The sequence below is a fragment of the Mchenga conophoros genome, linkage group LG19 (assembly GCF_057382185.1).
Source record: "Mchenga conophoros isolate Kocher_MC1m ecotype Shallow Benthic linkage group LG19, M_conophoros_male_GT1.1, whole genome shotgun sequence".
In the NCBI taxonomy this organism is placed as follows: domain Eukaryota; kingdom Metazoa; phylum Chordata; class Actinopteri; order Cichliformes; family Cichlidae; genus Mchenga; species Mchenga conophoros.
Window position 1 is genome coordinate 5,338,446 of NC_140544.1, and position 27,423 is coordinate 5,365,868.

The 27,423-nt window shown below is 38.7% G+C and overlaps 1 protein-coding gene across 1 annotated transcript; it reads right to left on the minus strand.

The window, feature by feature from the left end:
* Positions 1-12,849: 12,849 nt before the first annotated feature.
* Positions 12,850-16,960, minus strand: gphb5 (glycoprotein hormone subunit beta 5). Its single transcript, XM_085257290.1, has 3 exons — positions 16,743-16,960; positions 15,503-15,701; positions 12,850-13,504 (listed from the first exon to the last, which is right to left on the minus strand). The coding sequence occupies exons 1-3, from the start codon at positions 16,958-16,960 to the stop codon at positions 13,313-13,315; spliced, it is 609 nt and encodes a 202-aa protein (XP_085113416.1). The 3' UTR covers positions 12,850-13,312.
* Positions 16,961-27,423: the final 10,463 nt, after the last annotated feature.

Genomic DNA, 27,423 nt, shown 5'->3' on the forward strand with positions numbered 1-27,423 from the left:
ACGCTGGAGTGGAAAGGAATGAGGTCAGAACGTGTACACAACGCTGGGTCTGTCCCACTTCTTCCCGGTGAGACATGCCCGGAACACCTCGCATACTTGTCAGGTGCCCTAACCACCGTGGATACATGTACAATGTTCCTGAATACGTTTTTTTTGGGGGGGTACAAACAAAATAAAGTTTTGATCAAAAATGTTTTTTCCCTTGATATTTATTACATTCAAAGGACTTTTACTAAACAATGAAACAAATGCTACACATGTACTATACCCACATAAATAAATAAAAAATAGCTCTAGTCAAAATTACATCACGTATTTTAAAATGGGTTTCAATAGGGCAAATAACAAAAGCCTGCACTTAGACTTTTTTTTAACGTAAGTTTAAAGAGTACAAGGAAAACTACATGAGTATATAGAAAATACAACACTGCCAGGAGAGCGAACTGCGGAGGTTTGCACCCTCAGAGAGCTTCTTGTTGACACCTGTGACAGTGATAAAAACACCTGAATTCAAAGATTTAAAGGAGTCTTCCAATACTATGTATGTTAGCTGAAATGGCTCTTTGAATGGACGCTTCAGTATCAAAGCACAAATCAGTTTCCTGATTCCAATCACTTCTTGTAGTTCAGTTCAAAGTTTCCTGCTCACTGAATGTAAACTTTACATGCTTTTTTCCTCAGCTCAGATTTGAGCTGCTGTTTTCAAAGCATTTCAGTTGTACAACAGAAAGTGAACGCATTGTTCATTCGGCTTAATGGACATTGATGATTCTGACTCACTGTGTTCACTCTTGTTTCTTCAAGCTGTTACTTTCATTTCAGCACAAACGTCTGCTGACCGATAGCACTGCTCATAGGCTTTACAACTCAGCAGCACCTTGTTTATGACTAAGCTGTCAGCTTATGATCGTTGCTGTAGCATTCACAGTCTTTTAATAGTCTATCAATGAGGAAGTCACGTACTGTGAATCACCACTGAGATGGAAATTTCGCTCTCAGTTGCCAGATAGGAGCTCTGTTGCTTATTGGCAGTAATCATAATGATTCACTATAGTTCACTTTGAAAAGTTATTGGTAGAATTATTCATTCGTGTGGAGAACACCTGTAACACTTGGCATGCTACTTCTACATGTCAGTCGAACCGTTGGCATTATTCTATGTGCATCAGTTGCGTGCAAATAAACAAAGCATGCAGTGAGGATACCGGACACAAATCTGGCTCCTGGTTTCTTTAACAAACACAAAAAGAAGCGTACCTTTGGCAACACAGTGCACATATCCATTGGGTTTCCTGCATAAGCTCTAAACTGTGATGGGCCCTATCAAAGCATATAGCACAACTAGAGGTCAAAAACTGTCATCCTAAAGCTATGATTGAACAGTTACTGCTCAGGGGAGCAGTTTAGCAAATGACTGGATTTATAGATGTTATGTTCACTAAATATCTGCACTTATGTTAGATTGTTTTCTATGTTCCTTATTTGTATATACCAAAATAATACAGAGAACTTTAAATCTCACACAGAACTCTACTTATTAACTTGGACGTGTTACCCTGAGAAAACACCAGCTGATCGCACCCTCTTAAGACAATGCTGCTGATTCCAACAGATGCATCCCAGAAGCGGTTCTATAATTAAAATAACACAAACAAAATAACACACAGAAAACAAAACCAAAAATGAATCCACATAGTGCTGCATAAAGAATGCACGCAAAGGATATTTTATGTGACATCCAAAGACACGCACCTAAATTATTCCTGAGGTTTGACTACAACTTCACTTGAAGTTTTTCCACGTTATGAAGAAATTGTGCTGTAGAGCTCCAGAACCTTACATTTTTTGGTCTATGCTATAAAAAATAAAGAGAAAACATCTTTAATCCTGTGAAAACAAAACAAAAGCACCCTTGAAATTATTTGTGAATTTAGAAAATGTCTTATTTTGTACACCAACCAATAAATAAATAAATGAACTGATGGTGAATATATGTAAAAATAAACCTGCTTTCCTCGTCAGTACAAAGATTGTAAAAGAAGAAGATGAAAATACAGTTAAACATGCAAACTTTATGCTGTCACTGGTTGAAATTTCCAAATTTTCCAAAGTCAATGAGACACACCAGTTTGAAGGTTATTTTCAGCATGAGAGAACAAGTTTTTGTGACCTCCGTTTACTTGTGATTGCTGAAATTTAGATCTGAAGGATAATTCATGCAGATGCTACTTGCATGGAGGAGAGAAGGTTAAACTTATTCACTTATTTCTGAACTTTAACAATGAAAATTTCTCCACAAGTTCCAATTCTTATTACACTTGCTGCTCCGCCAGATGTCAGATATAGAATTTGGAAACTTTGAGTCTCTTTATCGTGTCCCGCAGCTTAAGCATTTGCTCATCTCCCTCTTCTCAAACTCCACCTCGTCCTCCTGCAATTGCATTTTTTTCAGTTTCTTTCTACCTGAGATAATCTAAGCGGATCATTGTAATGTGAAATAATCTCAAGTCCCAGTTTAACACCACAAAATCTCATTAAGGTGCTCAAAAACATCAGAGGTGTGCAGAGACTTTGGATGTTGAAGCCGCTGCTGTGATTTTGGATATTTTAGCAGGAAAAAAATTTGTTGTTGTTGTTTTTTAACATCTTTAAATGTATTTTTTTTTCAGCCTCCCTTTCCATCTAATAATGCGTCCAGCTAATCTGATCAGACATTTTTCTGTCATGAACCATTATGAGGTGATAGGCTCTGAATCTCCACAGCCAATTACCTGCAGGCACCAGAATTATCACGGTTAGTTTCCCGTGGATGGTGAGCAATGACGGTGAGCCAGAGGAAACACAGAGGAGGAATTAGCCTGTCAAGGCTGTGCCGTAGCCCCAGCAGGCCCACCTGCAGCTCTGCCTGGACACAGAAACCTCTGCTGATTCCAAAAGTTAGAGCTGAGCCCCGTTTTGGTGCCAAGATTGAGCACATGCTTATCCCCATTAGTGTCTCCTCACTGCTCCTGAGAATAGAGAAGAGGAGACACACTCTTTTACCCAAACTGACACCCATCAGCTCCGGATGTGCCAGTGGAATCTCTTGGAAAACATTTTTAATTGCTGCTGGTGGGAAGTAGATGTGCGAAAGGCTGTCTCTCAGTTTACAGTCGACGAGTTACAGCAGTTTGAAGTAGAGGTGCTTTTAAAACTCATTTACTCCAGAATTGCTTCTTTTTTAGTGTCAGTCATAAAGTGTTGGTGTTTTGGTGCCTCTCTCTGTGTGGATCAACAACTTTTGAGGTAGTTAAATTCAGTATTTTTAAAGGTATTCTCAATGCCAAAACAACGTTACCTTTAAATTCACAGGATATGGTAGTTTTTTGGTGCAGAAACATTATCTTTGTCTAATGTGGAGAATTTCATCTGAGGAGAGGGAATTGCATTTTTAGCTCAGTGTATTCCTAGTGCCAGTCCCAAACCTGGATAAATGGGATGGGTTGTGTGAGGAAAGCCATGCAGGTCATAAAGAATGAAATTTGTTCAGGTGACAGACTTTAACTGGAATGTTTACCACAATCCTGGAGAGGAAGATGATACCTGATATATACAGAAGAAGTGTAATGGTATCGACTGATGTCCAGAGCTGTATGGGATAGAGTGAGATGGAGCAAGATGATCCACTGTGGCGATCCTTAAAGTGAGAAGAAGAAAAGGAAGAAGAATAATGTATGTTTAGGTTTTTAGTTGTTGTTCTTCCAGCAGCACATTTAAAATGAGTCATAACCTGCATGTGAATTCATTTCAAACTGTTATTGTTCTCTGACTCATTCAATATCAGTGAATCATGCAGTGAGAGTTTTACACTTGTTTAACTTTTTAAAATATTAAAAATGTTGAATGAGATATTACGATTTAGTTGGTGGTGGTAGCAGTTGTAGTGGGTAGTGATTCATTAACATTTAAATCCCAATGACTGAAGTTTAATTTTAGCAGCGTGGCGTCTGCTACTGCAGGAAATCACTAAGCAGAGAAAGATGAAGCATTCTGGTTTTTACAAAGCATGTCTTTTTTCAAGTTAATTCTTGACACTGGAACAATCAGTTCAACAAATAGAAACTCATGGTTCACTCAAGAACCTTGGCTCAGATATTACAGTCCATCATTTGCAAATAATGTAATGATGAGCTTCATGAGCTTCAAATGATCCCAGTTATTATCTGTTGCTTTTGTTGTAAGTAGCCAGCTGATGTGTCTTCCTCTTTGGATTTTGGGGGCAAACCCATCACGGCCCCCATGATGATGCCTCTAAAAACCTTCTCAAGTAAGAGAAAATCCAGAAGGGAAGGTTGACACGTCACGTGGTTACTTGCACAAAAAGTAACGAATATTAACTATGATATTTTTGTACAATCTGAGTTCAGCCACCGCTGCTTTTCTACTTCATTTAAGAACTCAAAGCAACTTATGCAACATGCCTCATTCCCCCATTCACACCACCACTTTGTTTTTTATACAAGTGCTCTCTATCTGACATCCACACACAATCGTACTCTGATGAGAGAGCAACTTGTTCCTTGCTACAGGCAGAAAACTTTCACATTAAAAAACAAAATAGAAGTCAATATGATCATGTTGTTCCCCTTCATCTCAACCAGGTCAAACACTCAGTCTTTTAAGGAGGAAATTCAAATTATGTAAGAGGACCACATGAGAGGCAGACAGTGTCTCTCCTTATCCAAGCCTTCCACAAGACTGCACAGTCCCAATCATATAAATCAAAAAGTGCATGAGGCAGACTATTGAAGCTATCCAAATAGCTGTAAAATATAAAGACTTTTAATCATCAGAGGTTTATGTCTCAGCTCATTTGATCAAAAGTCTGTCATCTCGAGACAAACACTGCTTTGATACCAAACAGATGCCCAAAAGCATCATGAGAATGAAACACTTAAAATCCAGACAGGAGACAACAGTCACGTTTTAGTTGCTGTCAATATCAGAGAAAATACCACAGTTTGAGTCGTGCTTAATACTGTAACATACAGTATTGAATCCTTTATGAGAAATTAGAAGATTGGATTGTTAATTTCACAAAGGTCTCCCCAGAGGCTACCTCATTAGATTTAAAATTGAATCCGGTCTCGGCTACTTCAAAGGACTCGCTATGTATAATCTATGTTGTTTGAGTCTGTAAATTAAATTCTCATATTTTGACTTTGACCTGATATCCTGACAGCTTGTTATTTCCACAAGTATACGACAATACCTTGCTTTTTCCCCCTAAGCTGTCATTACCATGATCATTAGTGGATAAATGTAAATGAAGACAGGCTATAATTTTTTAGCTACAGCTATAGAGAAGTAGCTATTGGCACAACTTTCATTTACTCCTCAGCATTACCATGAGCTGACTGCCTCCATGTCACACCGCAATAATTTATGGCAACACAAAACACGAACAACAACCACTACCAAAATGAAACAGGAAGTGAGACACAACTATATTACAAGAGAAACAAGGACCAAAACTCACACTTAAACAATTTGTTACAGAAAGAGAATAAACTGAGGGCTTCATCCTCATTGCATGAGCCAAAGTTAAAAAAATAAATAAATTATGGAGCCAAAAATTAATATTTTAGGAGAACTTTAATCACTGAGGCATGCAAACCTACATAGAGCCCAAACCTGTAGCCTTATAACGGCCAAGAACCTAAACTGTCTTTGATTTGTTGGGTGATTATTAGAAGAAGACACACAATCACTGTGACACTGTGACTGTAGATTAAGGTTTTTGTGCTTCAAATGTTAGGCGTTTTTCACAAAATGTGTTAATTTTAATTATAGTTTGACTATAAGTTGCTATTCCTGAAGTTTTTCTTTCAAGACGACATCGCTAACGAGCAGACCGAAGTCTTTATAATAAGAATGATAAGGTGTGTGTGTGTGTGTGTGTGTGTGTGTGTGTGTGTGTGTGTGTGTACTTTACTGTAGTTTATGGTCTGTATGTGCTCTGGCTCTACATGTAAGGACTTCTGTCTGATTTCAGAATGTTACATCATCAAGACAAAGTGGAAGCAAAGCAGACTGGAGGGATATCCAACATCTAAGGCCTATCACCCCACTGAGCCATCATCACCACAATCACACTATGACTGTACTCCACAGGCTCTGCTGAAACATAACTTATGCTAGTAAAACATATTTTGTAAGCGTGGAGAGACGCACGTGAAACTTTCAGTGTTATGCTAGGCTAATCTTTCCCTGCAATGTTTGCTGCAGGAAATATAACTGCTAGCATCAAAGTAAACAAATTAAGGGTCAACAAATCACACTTTGAACAAGAGCGGTGAGTTTTTGTTGAGTAACACTTAAGGTTAATGTATACTATACTATATGTACTACATATAGATGCATGCATGATTAATTCAGTATCAAATACCACGATACAAAGCACAACAGATGACTGTAATAACAATGTGAAATAATTAGTTACATTTCTAAATTTGTAACTCGGTTTACGGCTCCCTTTTTAGTGAAGCAGTTAATGAATAAACAAGACTTTAATGAAAGTAAAACTTCATAGCGCGCCTTTAGCACTGAACGCTATCAATCTTTATCTTTGCAAAGAAGATAAAACGAGTTTTTCATCATATTTCAGCAAACTCAGAGACTGAGCAGCCTGCAGTTTATTACCATAGTTAAATTACTGTTGTTGAGCACAGACTTAAACTACTGAGATTTAATTTGTACAACTAATTAAATTAAATCTATTAACTGTCCACATGGTTATATAATAGGCCTGTTTTCAATGGCACTTTCATGGCTATATGTTGTGATTTATATACTAGAATTATGTATTTTTTTCAGTTTATTTTCATCTATAGTTATTTTTTTGCCATCTCATGCACACATTGTTCCAACAGAGGTGTTGATATATACAGCCTGTGAGGACGATTATCAACATTTGCACCTCTGTGTGAATATGTGCTGATTGCTGACTGAATGGGATTACGCCTAACCCAGTGGTATAGCGGCAGTTGTAGTGTTATATTTTTATATCTTTTTTATATCATCAGAAAATGGAAGACATACAAGACCACTGATAATCTCCCTCGATCTGGGGCTCCACGCAAGATCTCATCCCGTGGGGTCAAAATGATCATGAGAACGGTGAGCAAAGATCCCAGAACCACACGGGGGGACCTGGTGAATGACCTGCAGAGAGCTGGGACCAAAGTAACAAAGGTCACCATCAGTAACACACTACAACGGCAGGGAATCAAATCCCGCAGTGCCAGACGTGTTCTGCTGCTGAAGCCAGTGCATGTCCAGGCCCGTCTGAAGTTTGCCAGAGAGCACATGGATGATACAGCAGAGGATTGGGAGAATGTCATGTGGTCAGATGAAACCAAAGTAGAACTTTTTGGTATAAACTCAACTCGTCGTGTTTGGAGGAAGAAGAATACTGAGTTGCATCCCAAGAACACCATGCCTACTGTGAAGCATGGGGGTGGAAACATCATGCTATGGGGCTGTTTTTCTGCCAAGGGGACAGGACGACTGATCCGTGTTAAGGACAGAATGAATGGGGCCATGTATCGTGAGATTTTGAGCCAAAACCTCCTTCCATCAGTGAGAACTTTGAAGATGAAACGAGGCTGGGTCTTCCAACATGACAATGATCCAAAACACACCGCCCAGGCAACAAAGGAGTAAGAAGCATTTGAAAGTCCTGGAGTGGCCTAGCCAGTCTCCAGACCTCAACCCCATAGAAAATCTGTGGCAGGAGTTGAAAGTCCGTGTTGCTCGGCGACAGCCCCAAAACATCACTGCTCTCGAGAAGATCTGCATGGAGGAATGGGCCAAAATACCAGCTACTGTGTGTGCAAACCTGGTAAAGACCTATAGTAAACGTTTGACCTCTGTTATTGCCAACAAAGGTTATGTTACAAAGTATTGAGTTGTATTTTTGTTATTGACCAAATACTTATTTTCCACCCTGATTTACGAATAAATTCTTTACAAATCCTACCATGTGGATTCATGGATTTGTTTTTCACATTCTGTCTCTCACAGTTGAAGTGTACCTCTGGTGCAAATTACTGACCTCTGTCATCATTTTAAGTGGGGGAACTTGCACAATCGGTGGCTGACTAAATACTTTTTTGCCCCACTGTATATATATATGCAATGCATATTTCAGTGCAGCCATTTACCAGGAGAAGTTAGAGCACTTCATGTTTTCACAACCTTATGGAGGTCCTGATTTCCTTTTCCAGGAGGACGTGTCCATGGATCCTAGTACCAAATGGTATTTCACTTTGTATTGTGTGTAATGAATATTGAATATATGAAGGTTTAACTCTTAGGATTAAATTATGACAAAAAAACCCCCGGTATATAACAACAAACACCCACTGCAGACTCCACACTTGCAATTTATAATGAACTTTTATTGTATAAGTGGTTAAGGAAATGGATGGAAGGTTTCTTAAAATAGAAATACTCCAAATATAAAGGTGCTCTCTCTTGAGAACCAAATAAGTCGTCACTGTCTTCAATTGTTGTTTCTTGGCCAGCAAAAAGAAAATATAGCGTTCAATCATAACACCTCTGTCTTATTACATGCCATTGGTAATAAAGGCTGTAACAATCTCAGTGAGAATATGCCTCAAAAGAAATGTTATCCAACAAAGATACTCTTCCTAAGATTTATCCATCATATTCACAGGGATCCTCAATCTTCATGTCCCTGCAGGAACTGCTATATAATTCATAACCCCAGCATCTACCTGTCAGACTGTTACTACTAAGGCAATGGAGAAGGTGCCCTTAAGGCTTGACTGCAAAACCTACTCAGCTGGCCTTAATTTCAAACTACTGTTTATTAGTGAGACACACTGCTTTTATTCTAGACAGCTATGTTTACATAGCCTGGCAGGAGGCTTCTTTCCGATTGGCCAGAAAGTTGTCAATTAGGGATCACAGCTGCCAGGGTGTTAATATTTAATATTTCAAATGCCTTTGAGTACTAATTCAGTGTGTGTAAGGGGGTTTAATTTTATTATGTTATGCAAAAACAGTTTTTTGATCATAGAGCACAACAAAAATAGATTCCCACCTGCAGCTGATTACCTGCTCAGCTGTTGGTAATTTCTTGGAAGTCGAATTTCCCAGAGGAACCCACCCGAGGGATTAATAAAGTTCTATCTTATCTTATCTTATCTTATCTTATCTTATCTTATCTTATCTTATCTTATCTTATCATCCCCCCCGGCTAGACAGAGGTATTTAACCTGGGCGACAGTCGACGTGGGATTATTACTCCTAATTGGTATAGCCTGTGCGAGACGTGTGTTCTTGGTATTCGGCTAGCGTGTGGCTAATTGTGGATTTTCCTTCTTCCTCCAGGAGAGTCGAGCGAAGAAGCGAGTTGGGGAGCACACACACTAACGGAGCTACAGCACGGGACGCACTGGGAGCAAGGGACGAGCACTATTGGCAAATTGCACTTTTGAGTGAATTGTTGGACTTACCTGTTGGCAGAGATGGGCAGTAACGCGTAACGCGTTACTGTAATCTGATTACTTTTTTCAAGAAACAAGTAAAGTAAGGGATTACTATTGCAAAATCGGTTATTAGATTACCGTTACTTTCCCGTAGGAACGCTGCGTTACTGCGTTACTAAAACCGTGATTTTTTTGCGAGAATGTCTCATGACAGTGACAACGTTGGTGACAACAGCTGCGTGCAGATCAACAATGGATCATATATCGAGTGCGGAGAGAGTATGAGCGTGCCGTGTTTAAAGCGTGGAAGTACTGACCTTACTTTGAGTTTGATTCCATAAAAAGTGACAAAAACATTAGCGTCCATTAGCATTGTGCGTGGGAAGAAAACTTTTTACAGCGAAAAAAACCTCTAAACTTCTAAGCAAGCACCGAGTGCGCAACGACGTAATGGGAAATTCACAGAGAAACTCGCGGATTCTTCAACTGACCGCGGCACACCTGCACCAGGGTAAACCTCCGCCTACCCCACTCCTGCTTTACAGGTGAAAATAGAGCAAAAGGACCGCTGAGTCTTTGACTTTATTTATTTTCTGCTGTGTTTTACTTGCATCTATTTGAAAGAGTGAGTGGAAAACCCAAAAAATATTTTATTTTATGTGCTGGAATGTGCAGAAAATAGGTTTAAATGTTAAACTAATTTCTTCCAGTCAGAGAATGTTGCATATAATTAAATTTTTGCTTGATGCATAAAGTTAAAAGATTAAAACTGATAAAACAAGTTAAAAAGAGACTTTTCCATTTGATTACATTTTGTATGATGGATTATGCAGAAAAAGTAGAATTGGGCTGAAAGATCTATCGCTTTATCACCTCTTCAGGTTGTAAATCGTGTTTTTAAAAAGTAACTAAGTAACTAAGTAATTAATTACTTTTGAAAATAAGTAATCAGTAAAGTAACGGGATTACTTTTTTGGGGAAGTAATCAGTAATTAGTTACTGATTACTTTTTTCAAGTAACTTGACCAACACTGCCTGTCGGTTTCACTGTAAATAAAGTGCACTGTGGCATCGCAGAGTCCTGCGTTTTAGGTCCTATTTTCCTCATCCCCACGGACTGCCACGCAGACCATGACATTACAAGATGAAATGGATGTGTCATCTCCCCTGAGTCTTTCTTGTTATCACACACACTTCAATAAGATGAGCACAAAAGAGTTTGGGATCCTATTTTTGTGACATGTTTTTGGGGGCTTGTTTTGGTGCACGGTGACATACGGCCCTCTGACTTGCACAGGAGGCAGGTGACACTGAGGAAATGTATTAGTTCTTCACTACAGGCAAAATTAGTGGACAGAACTTATGAGAACTATATACTGACTGTACACAGGCATGGAAAACAGTAACACCGTAGCTTTAAGGGTGAGACGTGCTCAGGTGGTGTACATCAACTTACAGTAGTGTGAGTGCACTCTCTGTCCTGCTCTGTAGGTGTGGTCTGAGCAAAAATTGTACTGAGGTAGTACAGTATACAACAACAACAACAACAAAAAACAACACATTTATCTGCTATTAATGGAAAAAATTCTGTCATGTTTACCATTTTAAAAGGTCTTCCTTTGTGTTCCCTCACAGCTATATAGTCCTCCCACCAAGTGATGCTGCAGGCCCCCCACCACCTCCTGCCTGCCAGAATAGGAAGTGCTAATGTCAGAAATGATTAGGACAGCGGGAGTCGTTACAGTGACTCTCCTGCCAGGGCTGTTGAAGATAACAGAGGTCTCAGGAGAGTCAGCAGCACAGACAGCTACCCTCTCTAGTGTCTCCTTTTAACCTCTCCATTTAATGTACACCCTTAAAAGCCTCTTCAGCACTCACTCAAACTGCTTTTGTTTATAGATTTTCTTCATTTTATGAATGGCACTATAGAGCTCTGCAGTGGGCTCGTAGAAACAGCATTTCTCAAAGCGACAGGCTGCAAAGAATTTTGTATGTATTACATAATATTTGCCATTATCTGCTGTACATTGCACACCTATCCCAGCTGTGATTAGACGAGAGCAGAGCACACCCTGTCACAGTCTGTCACAGCATGTTGGAAAATAAGCTATTATTATTATTATTGTAGTAGTAGTATAGTAATTGCAAGAGCTTTAACAAGTGAAGTAGACACGACAGTCATCTCTTGACATGTTCCCTTGTGGACATGTTGAGGTGTGGTTATTTCCACACATAGGGCAATGCTCTCAACTGATTACCTAAGTTTGCCCATATGTGATTTTAAGGCTGTAAAAAGCAACAAAAATCAATCATGGTCAAGGATTTTCAGCGACGCTGACCTTAGCTAAGAAAGGCCATTTGTTAGTTTTTGTTGGTTTCTGTTAAGGTTACTAAAATGTGTAAGAAAAGACCAGTGCAGCTTCTAACAACTGAGCACAATCAATAGAAAGCAAAGATTATCTTTGCACTAAGTGACACAGTGTCAGTTACAATAACAGGTGACTCGATGGCTGAAGGTCACAGGTTTTATTCTTCTAACAAGACTCCTCAGTCTCAGTCTCCTGACTAACAGAAAGAGTGTAATATATATTAATGCAGTAATGAATATAAAATTAAATATAAAATTTTAATGATAATGAATGTTTTAAATAACTAACCTTTGTGATAAGCCACTTCACTTTTTGAGGGTCTGCTTGGGCAAAGGTGACCCCCATCATTTAAAAAAAAATGGCTGGAACGTCATATGTGATTCTAAAAAGAACCACATGAAGGTTTCATCATTACATCTTCCCTGTGTAACATTATTAAAACATCTATGTACTCAGAGGATAGCACTGAAAACCAATGCTGAGTAGCTGATTCTTGCCCCTGAGGCAGCACTACATCTGAAGTGGGACACCCAGAAACATGGTTTCTAGCATCAGTTTCTAAGTAAGAATACATTTTCTTAAAAAACAACATAATTCTTTCAATTTCAACATTATTTTCAGCAAGTTTTTGTATTTTTATATACATCTTACACTAGTTTAGCATTTTTGAACATGCTTAGTGTTTTCATTCTTTATAAAAACCATGTTTGTTTATAAAGTTTTTGTGAGACAGACCAAAGAATGTTATATTGAAGTTTCTTATGAGGATGAGAATTTAAAACTGTTTCTAAAATTATAAAATTGGTTTGTTTATTTGCTTTGTATAAAAGTTTAATATTTTTATTTTATTTTTATTTTTTTTACACAGCTCTCTGCCCTGGTGGTAATGTCTGTATCAAAAGCCAGATTTGCAGCAATTTAAGCATAAACATGAAGTTCTACAAACCCAAATGACAAGAAACAGAGGAGGAAAGAAAACATGCTTTTATTGTGGAAAGAGTGATGGTCCTGCACTCCAAAACACACGAGAGCACTCAGAGATTATTAATACACCCAGTTCTCATGGAAAATCAAATGAATAAGGACACTTAGTAAGCCCTTACCTCTCCAGCAGACCCTTGGGCTAAAAGCTCAGGTTGATTAAAAGCTAATAAGTGATCATTTCATTATTCATCCATTAAAGGCAGATAAAAAATTGTTTTTTACTTATGTCAATTACAACATTGCAAGGTTTACAGTGATTGCTTTGCTCCTAAGAAAAAATGCCAAGTGAAGCTGGTAACATATTTCAGTAGTGATATATCTCAGGTTTTTCTTGGATATGTAGTATCCAAACTAAGAGCATTCTAACAACATTTCCTGGCGTAGTGACACATTCCAGTTAAAGCAGTATTGCGTGTAATTATTACCAAAAGTGTACATAAAATATTTCTGCCTGTTCAGACTTCACACAGAAGTTATGCATTCAGTAGTGCTGGTCAGACAGACTCCACAGTCACATCTTAAGGCCACAGGGTAGGTGTATGTTGGATCTACATTGGGCTGACAGTTTGGTAGTTTCACAGTCTCCAGCCGAGTCTCATTGTAAGTACAAACCCGCTGATAGGACTCAATGAAGGGAGGCTCCAGGATTGGCTTCTGAAAAAACCAAAAATAAATTTATTTTGTTTTACATTTATTTATCACTTTGTTGTAATACTGTCAGGGTTCACTGTATGGCAGGCAGGGTTGGAGCCAAACGCTAAAAAATAAAAGCAGGTTTATTGCTGAGAACTTTCAAATAAAACAGGAATTAACAAACACTCAGACGAGGACCGAGACGTGAACATGACACACTGACAGAATCTATATACAGGCAGACACACACTGTGCACACTGTGATTATGGTATTTAACCGCTTGTAAAGTGTCCTTGTGTGTCTTGAAAGGTATGTATAAAAGTCTATTATCATTATCATATGCATACTATATATATATACACACACACAAATACTGGTATATTGCAGCACCCATGTATTTATGTAGGCTTTTCTGTTCTCATTCTCAACTGAATAACAAATAATGTGTTTCCAGCTGTTGTGGTTGTTACGCTCCCTCTTCCTTCCTTGTGACTAACATATCTGAGTGTTTTGTATGCTAATTAGTGCATGCAAACCCATGTTCCCGATTAGTGGCTGCATACGTTCCACATCCTGCCTTTCATCCTCATTGCTGGTTCTTGGTCCTGCATTCCACCATGACTGATTGGACCAGTGGCCCAATCCTGTCCTTCAATTAACATGCAGACTTAATCAGTGCACCTGTTTTTAAAGGGAAGCCAAACTATCACTGAGTGCTGCTGTGATTTACTGATGTGTCTCATTCTGGTGAAGGTTATGTGTGGCTTTGTACTTTGTTTTTGCAGTAAGTGTAACTTAAAGTCTTTGTGCGCCTCATACAAATGCAGTCTAGTTCTTTTTGCTCCATACCTGTGTTGTTGTTGTATTTTAAGACGTTGACAAAATCCATGAATAAGGAGGCTGGGCTTTCTTTACAGTTATGGCCTACTTTATCATTTCATATTAATGATAATTCTTTCAGCTTGCCAAAGAAAGCTGCTCCAGTTAGCTTTTATATTCCAAGCTGTCTTTGATGGGACATTTGTGACACATCATCACATTACATTAAACACCTTCAGTGTTCCTCAAATACTTTATAAAATGACAAAAGTTTATCTTGATTCTATTTTCCAAAGAATGCTCAAATTAATGCAAATCTTTTGCAGCTGTTTACGGTTCCGTGGCCTGCACAGATTTAACCCCCGACCTCCTGGTGTCTGTCCTCAGACTCTCCCTAAAGCAATACATCAGCTCCCTCTGCTGTGCCCTGACCTCCCTGTGGGGGAGAACAGAGAAAAAGATGAGGCTCTTCCCTGAGGCGATCCAAAGAGTAGAACAACACAAAGCTCCGCTACGCTGCAGTAATAAAGCAGAGAGAATCATGAGCTTCCTAATGCCTCCCGTCACTGAATGCAATGTTCCAGATGAAACTTGAGATTTCACAGCGTCTTTTTTTCATAATAGTATATGGTGACTTGTGAAATCCAATTGTGTCTCTCATGCTCTTGAGGCATTGTGGAGGAAACCTCTGCTGTCACTTCAATCTCTGGATTCCACGCTGCTTCCCATTCCTGCAGAATGTTAACTCAATTTTAGCACTCCAAAAGTCTTCTGTCTTTATTCATTCTTATGCAAGTGTTTCACTTCAGACAGCCACTCATTACTATGTGGCAATAATTAGATCTTGGTAGGGTATTGCAAACACTGCATGTATTTTTTCCCTTGGACATCTAACTGTAGCAGCTCAATCCCTGCTTGCACTTGCAGCTGACCTTGGGAGAAAGCGAAAACAAATTTTCTCCAGGGCGGGATCACCCATCTCTCCATCTCTGTATCTACAGTATTCACTTCATCTGTCTCTGCCTCTCTCTGTGTTTAACTGTCTACTAAACCATGTTGTTCATCTTTTTTTATCTATGCTGATAATTTAATTTTGAGTAAAGTTGTGAGTTATATCACCTCGCACTATAATCATATTCTTTCAGTTCCCCTTATCCTCCCTGTGTGTCTGTGCCTGGTACAGTGGCCCTTGTCCTCACCTCCCAGGTCTCACAGCGCCCCCAGCAGGCATCAGTGGTGATGTGCAGACTCCCACAGCCGGGCTTCCTGGCCAGGAAGGTGAACTCCCGGACTGCGCAGCCAATGAAACGCCGCAGGTTGATGGTTGACACACAGCTGATGTTGTCGGACTGTAGAGAGATCCCGAGCAAAAAGCAACACAGAACCACAGCAGGCTTCCTGAGGAAGAGAAGGATTTGTGGACGTAAAGAAGGAGGAGTGATTTAAAGAAGACTTTAAATAGGATTTGTGAGGGCATACTTGATGCAAGCGAGGAGGCTGACTCCCTAAATGCATGAACACATTTCTTTAGAGTGAGAGCATTCTGGCCTCTGCATATCGATGTGAAGCTGTCCCACTGCACTTTTTTTTGGTGTCAGTTATTTGTAAGCTTGTCATAAAATCAATTAAAATGGAATCATAGGTGTTTACTGTAAATCTGTAATCTTAAGTACAGTTTGTTGACCACCTTGTCCAATGTTGTTTTTAAATGGCCTTAAATGTATTTCCTACCTTGGTAATATTCAGAATAACCATTCCATTCCTCTGTGCCTCAACCAGGACACGTTCAGGAGACTCAAAGAGCAAATAAAAGCAGGAAAAGAGCGCTACATCGTGTCTCTGCTGACATTCCACCTCAAAAATGTAATAAAACCCTGAACTTTCCAGTCAAGTCATTTTCTTTAGCACTTGACTTTAAATGAGTTTATTCTCAGTGTGCTTTAGCTGAGATGATACCCCTTTAGTTATCACTTTGTAGTATTGGGTTTTTTTATGCAAATGTTTTAGGAATGAAGCCCATAACAGCTGTATTGTAGAGTGTCAGGCAACGGTCAGGTCTCTGTTTTTTATTAAATCACCTGCATTCCTCTATAATAGAAGTATGGTCCAGTACTGGTCAAAAAATTATTGGAGTTTTAATCCTTAAAAATAGAATTTTTCACTTTTGATAATTTTGTAATTCCTCTCATTTGATACATTGTCTGCCAAAAGCACACAACATGTTAAAAACTACAGAGTTAGACAAATTAAGTTATTTGTAGAATCATTTATTATTTTCTGGACTTGTCACCAATAAACTGTTAAACTGCAAATCTGTAAATCTCTGACATTCCTGGTTATCGTTCAGGACTAAAAACAGTCCTGCTATTTTGACTGAACACAGTTAAGAGCTACAATCCTCGAAGTTAAACCTCGGAAAATAATCCTGCATGCACTCACCACTGTGGCTGTCTCCTTTGAAGGGTCATCTCAGCTGTAAATCGCAGTTGCAGTCTGGTTTCAAGCAGACGTTGAAGCATCAGTTTTAGTTTTTTGCTGTTTAATGAGCAGCTACTCTCACTTTTTAATACTCGGATGTGAAATGATTTTTTGGCTGGACTGAATGAATAACATGAACCACAGTACTTGTCACTGATGGTTCCTTTGACCTGAACCATCTGCTAATGGATCTGGCAGTACAAGCCGAGGCTTTATATCGGCCCCTCGTCCTGCCAACCAGCAGCTGAAAACCTCACCTCGGTCTGCCTCTTCTCCTCCTGACTCTGTAAATCCCCCAAAGGCCCTTCTACCTGTCACTGCCCATCGAATTCAGCCACCAGCTTGTTCCCACTCCATTAGCTTGATTAGGGAGGCGTCTGCCCTTTTGTTCATAGTCGTTCACACGGAAAAGGGGGAACAAAACTCAAATACAGTTCCTACCTGTGTCTACACTTACTCATTCAGGCTCAATTAGCTGGCTCCAGGTACAGACCCTGCTCCTGTTCTCACATGCCGACTGCAATTATTTCACCCATAAGCTCCTCCACAGCTGTCCTCCGCCTCACCCTGCTACTGTCTCATTCTCATTTTTTTTGTGTCATGTGTTTTGTTTTGGGGGTGGTTGTCCATTTTTGTTGCTAGTGACACTCATCACACCACTCTAGAGAGCAACCTGGCCAAGTCTACAGCTTCTACCACACGGTTCACTCAATTATGACGGAAAGGATACGTCAGCCCTCCCAGGAGTCAGTGACAGGAGGAGGAAAAGAAAGATGTGGAGACATGTAGAAGGGGATGAATTGCCTCATCAAGAAATTACCACCGTCAGGTACCCCTACGAGCGGCATGTGAAGCCAGTGGCGCAGAACTGTGCTCAAGTAGTTCAGGAAATGAATCTGTAGAAGTCGACTTGAAAGTTAAGGCCAAGCAATTAAAGTTAGATTAGAGAGAATATTGTGGAAGATGAGTCAGGGACAGGTTCACAGACTCTCTGTTCTCCTTGCTGTCATGAAGAATTAGCCTTACTGAACAATGTGCAGGATGTAGAATAACAGGATGCATGTAATTGGATAACTTTGGTGGAGGTTAATTGTGATTCAGTACAAAGGGAGTAAAGCCTAGATTTCCAAAATCCAGCTTTTATGTAATTATTATATACTGAAAGTTTCCAGCTTCATTTTCTTGTCATTTAATTACAAGGATGCTCATCTTCTTTATTAATCAGTCCTGACTAAAATAACTAGGAAATAAGCAGAAACCAAATCAAATTCAAAGGCTAGTGTCTTATATAAGGGTGAGTGCAGAGAGACTGAAGCCAGCATGCATGTGAGTGTTTGTGCAAGTGAGAAAGGAAGCTTCTGTAAGTGCAAACATGTAAAAACCCAATGAGATATTATTACAGCCAGTAGTTCAGCCCACGTATGTTGTTCTGCAGCTTTTGATAGTGTCACAGCTATTATTATTATTATTATTATTATTATGGTAGCATTATTAGGATTTCTTGCCAATGTTTGAATTCAACAGTGTTTAATTGTGAAATTTACATGAAAATAAAAATATAATTGCTTTTTGTAAAAATGAGCAGAATAAAGATAAATGAGTAATCCTAAATAAAAAGTAAAATCCTAGGTCTGGCATATCACTCAGCTTTGCTCTTGTTTGTGATATCCAATAATTGTGTAAGTTTCTAAAAGAAAGATAATATCTTTATTAACATTTTCTGTCCAGTTTACTCAGGAGATTCCTCAAGATAACAAAAGTCCTATCTCCAGGAATGACCTAAAGGTAATAAGTGGCAGTAGTGCTAAATATCTAAAGCAACAAACAGATCAACAGACTATCATGGGCAGTTATTTAAGTATGTTGTTTATTTCCATGGATTGTTTGGTTATGTAGGTAAACTGAAGGGTAATAAAAGCAGCCCATCCATGTCCTTAATGCTTTCCCAGTAATCGATACTCAAATCCATGCAATCAATCAATCAATGTAAACATTAAGACTTTACTTAAAAGTATGAAATCGTGTGGGTTTGGCTGTAGACGTCAGAAGCCCTGACAGGAATAAGATGATGTTGTGCTGACCTCTGGTGCTCACATATAATATTAATATTTTTCAATGATTTGAATGCAAATCATTCACTGAGTTATGCCATTTTACAGTGATATACAATTCTTTGGCAGATGAATCCTTTGAAATTATTTTCTCATTGTATGATTAGCTGAAACTACATGAAAATATTGTATCCATAAAAACTATGACTTGATTGGGGAAAGATGTTGGTATTGCAGTACATCTGTTAAAATATCCAGTTCAATCTTTTGCAAATGTCAGATGAGTGGACCTTAGCTGTATTTCTAGACCTGTGAGCCAGTCTCACTAACACTAACACTCTAAAACATTTAACTCATATCTGATGATTAAAATGAATCATAATGTGTTTAAATTGGACTCATGAATTACAGAATTTGTACTCAAAAGCAGGGCATGGAAAAAGGTTAGAGTTAAACTCAGAATGCATCTTTCATAAGGCTGTTGAAGCAGTGCACAAAACAAAAGACTAATTCAGTCCAGCAAACACATGAGAACAGATTAACAGCCACTGAGACAAAGGACTGAGAAGAAGACAGCTCTATATATACACAGAAGGGCAATAACAGGAAGTGGGCACAGCTGGGGAAAACAAGAAGCAAGTGCAGACAATCAAGACAATGAGACAGGAGTGGAAGTAAAACTAAACACAAGACAGTTAAGACAAGTAACTGCCAAAATAAAACAGGGTGTGAGAAACGCAGATACATTAATAAACCTAGGGGAGGATTAGACAGGAAACACAGAGGAAACAAATTAAGCAATAAAACTAAGAAAAGACTCGAAAATACTCAAAACATAAAGATCAGTAAACAAAACTGTAATACCAAACGAAGAACTTAACTTCTAAGGTGTGTATACTTACCATAAAAATGCATGAGGAAAATCACATTTTATCAGCTAGTAGATCACAAAGAGATCACGCAATATCACCATATCCCAGTACATCAGTGGAAAATGTGGTGTTTCTTACTCACTGAGCTGAATGTGAATATGTGAACAGTCAAATGTTCCTTTAAATAAAAAGAATGTTTCATTTTCATGTGTATTTCCATAAATTTTATTAAATAATTACTGGATCTGTGATGTATAATAAAAACTTATCATATCATTACCATACCATTAGTCTCCTATAGTGCTATATAGCTCGTATTTTGCTAGGTTTATGTAACTTTTAGCTCAAATATGTTCCTTCTTTCGTTTACACTGTATGGTCATGCATGGCTACACCTCAGAAAGGATCTGTCAGTTCTGCATGCGCATGAGCATATATGTACATGTTGAAGCCGGACCTTTAACCCAGGTGACAGCCATCAGAGCCAAACTGGAGGGAGGTGGGTGAGCTGAACCCTGGCTGGTTTCTATTTTTAGTGCCCCACAGAGTTTCCTACTTGGCCCCGGCATGGCTCTGACTTCTCGGGTGACAGTCCAGTGGAGCGCTGCAAACTTCCAGATCTGTCAAACAGTGCTTCAGGTTTCATTTCCACATACTACAACAGAACCAGATCTGCTCTCCCACATTGCAGTTCAATAGTCCCTGGACCTCCATCTTTACCCCAAAACACAACTTTTTACTGTATGTAAGTACAACCAACTTTTAACATTTTTTCTGTAAATCTCTATGAAATGTCGAAGAACCAGCTGTACGTGCAGCTGTAAAGAATGTGTTGACTACTGACTGCAGTTTAGGTGGTGAAGTTTACAAAATGCGGCTGTAATTGACCCTGAGTGTAATTAGTAATGGTATTGCTGTCACCCGATGCAATTCCTAAGTGTGTGTGAGGAGAGTGTCTTCTCATTATATTCTTCCTAAACCTGCAGACCCATGGCTTCTTATCTGCCTTATTAAAAAGTCCTCTAGTCTTCCTCAAGGACTCGTTATATGTCTCAACTGATCTGATCTCAGTTCAGCTGTACACACATGTTCCTTGCTGCTATTTTTGGGATCCAACAGCTTCATAACAGTGACACTATCTCACATTCCTGCAGTGAGAGCCAGCTCACTTAGTAGCACTTATAGACAACAGTGATAGGACAAGTTAATGTACAGTGGTTGGGATTTCTTTTCTTACATTTGCATATATACATCTATATATCTTATTTATATAGATGTATATATATAAGCAGTTCTGAACTGTAGCCTGTCTAGTAACAATTCAATGCATCAGTTTAGTAAGAATAACGAATTCCTGTTGCTAACTAAAGTTATTCTATGTTTAAGTGACTGATGTAAAGTGAATATGTATCAACCCAGGACTGTTATGAGTTGCAGTTTATACATCATTTAAAGGCCTTATCACCCAGTTAGCAGATGTGACTTTTCTCAGTAGTTTGACTTGAAGGATTCTTTCAGACACAGTGTCTCTCTCAGTCATCACTTTAACTGAGCCACCTCTTCTTTGTACCTCATGTTTATCTGTCTATGTGTGAAAAATTGCCTGTTACCAAAGATCACTATAAGATTTGTATTTATACCAAGAATCACGCTATAAATTTGGACTGTTTGTTCTGTATTTAAGATATAAATCCAGAGATATTGCTTTTGGTTAGGATGCTTTTACAACAACGTTGTCATATAAATTCACATTTCCTTTCTGCTAAAACATGTGAGCAGCTCTAACTCAGCCCACTTGTAGGTGGTAGGATAACTGAAGTTGAGCTGAGAATCATTTTGTTAAGCACCCTGGATTAAAAATCCCTACAGTGGTATGTAGGGTAGTATAACATTTAGTTTTGTTTCTATAAAAAATCTGCAACCCTATTTCCTTCACTTCAACTTGAGCTATTTAGAAGAATAATTATGTGATACCATTTTTCTGCCCTAGCAGAACATTAATAAATAACAGGAGTTTTATGTTTTCCCTGTTAGTTTGTTAGAGTTCAGTGTGTTTGTTTTCCATTCCTTAGTGGAGTCATAGATAATGATACTCGATAGAAATCTTCTATCTAAGAGAAACTACCTTACTAACCTCATTCAATCAAGACCTCCATGTTGTATGAACCTTGTGATACTGTGCATGCGTGTCAAAATATATTGCACTGTAGGTCCGCCTTCAAGATATTTGCCCCATATTGTCATCAGTGGTGTGTTCTTAGTCGAATGAAAGCATAGATTACCTCTCCCCTTTTCTAACATCTGATCACCCAGGGTGTGTCTGTGAAAGCTCTGTGTGACAGGTTCGGCAACACTGTCGCTGTTGATTTGTTCCTTGGGCTCTCACAAAGAGCACAAAGACCTGCTGGAAAGCATTTAAAGAAATGCAGTGAGAGTAGGGTGTTGTTTCAGAGACAGTCACGGCATTTATACTGAGATAAAAGCTAGTGGCAGGGAGAGTTCCCTTTAGAGTCAAATCTCTAGTGAGGGAATGTGGAAGATGTGGTTTTCCCAGGTGTTTGTTTACAATTACTGTACAAACTGGATATCACTGATTTGTCTGTGGTTCATGTCAGTTTAGTTCCGTTCCAGCTTGTTGTGGTTAGTCAGAGCAGTACTGTCAGACTGACACAGAAGTAGGATCCTGGAGCCAGAGGAAGGTATTAGCCTTGCACACAGAAATGATTTTGTTTTGGTATCTTCATAGATTTTAATTTTCTTTCATTTAATTTATGCTAACTGAAGTCAGGTTTAACAGCTTCTTGTTTCTTGAATGGTAATTTTGTTTAGTCTTAACCAGTCCTTAGCTCATGGTTCAACTCTCACGTCCAAGATATTTTCAGTTGGCATAAAGCTGTGGGAGCTGAAGGCTAACATTTTCTAGCATATATTGTCAATGACTAATCCATTATCCCTCAGCTTTAAAAATTAATATGAATACCTTGTAAATATATGGGGAATGTGTGCAGGGGTGACATGAAATCTGAACAAATTGGTACAGATTTTTTGAAAGATTTTGGTAAATATGGTCAATTTTTTTTACTGTTTGAAAGTCTGGACACAGCGTGAAAACAGAGCGGAAGAAAGGCTTTCAGTGTAACACAGGCTTGTACAAACTCCAGTGACAAAATGATTCCGTTTCAGGTTTAGGTTATTTAATGTGTTACTTTCATCTGCACCACAGTCAAGAATACTTTTTGTTGCATTTTTTGTGCTTCCTCTGAGGTTGAAGACAGCCTCTTTTCTCAGTCCTGAATAGGGCACAGTTATCTGTAAGACAAAGTGCTCATTTTGCTCATTCATCAAATGAAGGATATTTTGCACGCTTTATCCTTAACTAAAACTATGTGTGGGATTTTTTTTTAAATTTACTGATCGATACATGTTGGATACTCTAGCACAACATATACACTTACTACTGATACTTACTGCTTGTGTTTTTCTTGGGTAAAGCTTTTATTTAAGGTTGCACTTGTAAGTCTGACATGAATAAACTGGACTGTTAAATCACTTTTGTTGTGGCGCTCTGGGGAGACTTAATACCTCTCTACTACTTCATGCCCTTCAGCTTTCTCACAGACGGCCACTTTAACTAATTATGCGATTATTAATCTGGATAAATACATGCAACAAGCATGTAATGCCAGTGCTTTGGCTTTGTGATGTGACCCCTCCCTGTGCTTTTTCCACAGCACCGTGCAATGTGTTTTGCTGCCCTTTGTCTCATTGCTACAATTAGAGCTGAGCAGTGGGACTTGTGACTCTCTCTGATAATGTGCCTTTGCCCGCTATAGGCTTACCTCTTTACTCAGTAATGACAGCTAGTAAAATTCACTTTGTGATGCAACTTTAATGGATGGTGTGATTTGATTGCTTAACTATGAGTCATGCATGAGTGTAGCACTCTATTGTTGTTGCCCTGAAATCTCAATAGACATGTAAACAACTTCATGCATTTTGTATTTATTAGATCCAGACAGTGAAAAACACACAGCAGTAAAAGCTGTATTCCTTTCTTTTAAATTATGCCTGTGTAAGAAACCCCTGACATTTTCCCATTAGTTACTATCTCTTGTAATCTCTTGCAGTAAATATTTGTATATATTTTATATATCGCTCTCTCGGTCTCTCGCCTCCCTTGATCTATCGTTTTGCAGCTGACACGAAGCCTTGGGATAGCTCAAATGCTGTGCTATAGCAGTCCACATATGCACACATGCTTGGCAGGGTAGCATTATCAGAGCATGGTTCTGTGGGGTCACATTAACAATGGATGTTAGTGGTTCAGTGTGTTTTTAGAAACCGCATGTGCTGCTTGCTTCTTATCAGAGGTGGGACCAAGTCATTGTTTTGCAAGTCTCAAGTAAGTCTCAAGTCTTTATCCTCAAGTCTCAAGTCAAGTCTCAAGTAATGTCAGGCAAGTCAGAGTCGAGTCTCAAGTCACTGGTGTAAAAGTCCAAGTAAAGTCACAAGTCTGAAATTTTGAATTTCAAGTCCTTTCGAGTCTTTAAAAAAAAAAAGAAAAAATAATGTTGCAGTTATATGCTAAATGTAAATATTAGACCATGTAATTTTTAAATCTGTGTTTTTCTCAACACATGACAAAATAGTGAACTTAGAAAATATACACAAATTGTGAAATTGCACCTCTTTAAAATGCAGCTCAATTAAACCTAGCTCCAAGAATAATTTTCACCGACAGTTCTGAGATAAGCTGCATGTTATTCTTGGATGCGGTTGTAGGACCGGCTTTAAAATCGCATGACAAAAATATCATACATAAATAAATGATATTTTAAAAAATATATAATTTAAAAAAAAACTGCATCACCAACGTAGCCTGGAAAACATTTGCTAGTTAGATGAAGTCAGCTATCTCATCGTAGCATATTTATATGCATATTTATAATTATACGCTTCTTGGAGTGAGTGCATACACTCATGAAGTTTAGTAACTTCCGGTCACTGCAACAAGCCCAGGTACAGTTTACCGACGGATGGGTGCAGGACCTTGAAATGCACCGTGTAGAAAGTAAAGACCATCGTACGTATCATAAGTTTACCAGTCTCACAAATCGTCGTCATAAATACACATTCGTTAACCGTTTATTAATAGGACCTTTGAGCTCAACGGTAGTTAATTAGCAGTGGAAATAATTTCTGGTAGCATCACAGAAATGTAGCAGTGACAATAATACTGTATGCTGTAATCGCACTGGACAATTAGTGATACAAAACAACTGTTTTACCCTGTGAATAAAAGTATATGTTTTTGTCAATGTACCATAATAACAGAAGCGAAACACAATATTCTGTCAGGACAATTCACTATTTATGCACAATAAACACAGGAGCATAGCGCGACAATTTCTGTTCAGCGCCAGACTTGCTTGTAACCTATATCACCAATTATGTTAAGAAAAATGACGCATTAACTACAACAGCAGACTGACCTTTGTGGAAATGCTTGGAGCAGACTAACCTGTGAGCTGGAGTGTTCTGGGACGTTATAATTGGTCTTTGAATGGCTGCAATCCAGTCGCATCTTTGTTACTTCGGAAACATGGCTCGAACAATTTCTCTTCAACGACGTAATCCAATAACAACCGATCTCTTTACCCGTCGGCTTCCCGTGGCTGTCATGCGACCGGCTATTGCAGTTAATAATACAACAGCTTCTTGACATTTTTGTGTTTCTTTTTATCGCTGTGTGACTGGTTTCAATTGAAAGCCTGCGTGCGCTAGTACCGCTTGCCACGAGTTCCCAGAATCCTTTGCGGTTCTACCCGTGAATGACGTCACATTTTCAATCTCTATATAATATGCATGTTAAATTTTATATTTGGGGTAAAATATCAAGTCTTTTCAAGTAAACCGGTTCAAGTCCAAGTCAAGTCCCAAGTCATTGGTGTAAAAGTCCAAGTCAAGTCACAAGTCTTAGAACATTATTTCAAGTCAAGTCTAAAGTCATAAAATTAATGACTCGAGTCTGACTCGAGTCCAAGTCATGTGACTCGAGTCCACACCTCTGCTTCTTATTGCTTGTGCAGCTGCGAGTAACCTTGGGCAAATATTTGTTTAATGCTAGCTTGTCAAATGATTTAATTTGATGTTATTATTAGTTATGGTGCTTTAAATAGTTTGCTGGTATTTTGCACTTGTCAGAATGTCAAGTAACCAGTAAGGAGTCATCTCATGCACTGACATCACAACAGCTTGTCAAGAGTATAAAAATACTTTTCTTGCTTTTTTGTTTTTATTAACTTTATCTGCACCGATATTCTCCAGTTACTAAGGATTTACTGGATTCAGCTTTAAATTAAATTCCTCAACACCCATATCTACTGCCAACGCACTTTATAGCACTGGTAGTGTCATATTTGCAAATAGCCCTTTTAATAGAGTTTGTCAGAGCTAATGTGTTTCTGTGTACAACCAGAGTCTTTATTGACTTGATTAGTTTTTTTAGGAATTAACCATAAGTTTGACTTCTTCTGGCTTGTTAAGGATTCATATTTGTTTGGCCATTAACGATTCTGGGAGGAAAACATGCCACATAGGAAACAGCATACAAGAAATATTGCCAAGTGGCTCCAATGTTTCACGTTGCCAGTTTGAGTGAAATCACATTCTTCTGGCAACACATGCAGGTCACAGTACGTGAGCTCCTTGTATTTGAGCTGATCTGGCTCTGACACATCTGACATTTGCTCTGACATATTGGTAAGTGTTGGCACTATTTCACACTGTTGTATTTTAGTCTCGCTCACCTGTCCGCTCTCCTGGACCATCACGTCAGTCGTGTTTATCTGCAGAGAAAAACAATCAAATCAAAGGGCTTTTTTATTTTTCACTGCTTGATTTGTTTAGGCAGGCTACTCTGTAAAGATGTCTAAATGTCATACATTTCTCTCAGTCCGCTTGTTCATATCCTAGAGGGGGAATGAACAAGACAGAACACGGTCCAGCACTTCACGCTGCACTCAGTTTATACTGACAGTGTTTCATTGCACTTTAAAAGATGATAAACTCCTCTTTGACTGTATTTCAGACATGCTCACTGCCAGTCTGTTGGTCATAAAACAAATGTTTTGTGGACATACACAGCAGCAGACAGGAACAATATAATTCTGTTCACACAAACCTCCTGGCTGCACCATTATCATTATTTGTGTTGATGCAATGGTTATAATACTGGAAATAGTAATAATTATTATAATAACCAATCTTAAATATAATTGTACCACTAATTCATGTTTATTGGATACATGTATCCACATCCCAAAATATTAAAGGTCTGCTGTGTCTGAATGGGTTTGGGTGCATGCTCGTACACCAGTTACAGCACATTTATAATTAGCCTCAAGCAACAAGCAGCACACACGCTTTTGCTGAAACAGAAGCGCTTGAATGCACAGATGTCTGCGGGCCTGTTTATCCGAACATGACTGGAAATGATTGAGAACATCATTACAACCTCTCTATGGTGTACCCTGCCTCTTGCTGTATGGCAGCGGGGATAGCCTCCAGCCCATCTGCGATTATGTGCTGTATTAGCGATTGGATGGATGGAAGTTGAGTATCCACAGTAATCCAACAGATGTCCTGGGGTCTCATTTATAAAAGACTGCATTGTGAAACTCCACATGTTGTTCTCTGTCTAAATCATCCCTTTACCTT

Bases quoted from the DNA above. Each gene is read 5' to 3' on its own strand.
- gphb5 (XM_085257290.1), bottom strand. From the start codon at position 16,960: ATGGTTCAGGTCAAAGGAACCATCAGTGACAAGTACTGTGGTTCATGT. The intron at 15,702-16,742 runs GTGAGTGCATGC...TCTCTTCCTCAG, and splicing joins CAAAGGAGACAGCCACAGTG to GAAGCCTGCTGTGGTTCTGT. The intron at 13,505-15,502 runs GTGAGGACAAGG...TGGTTTTTTCAG, and splicing joins GGCGCTGTGAGACCTGGGAG to AAGCCAATCCTGGAGCCTCC.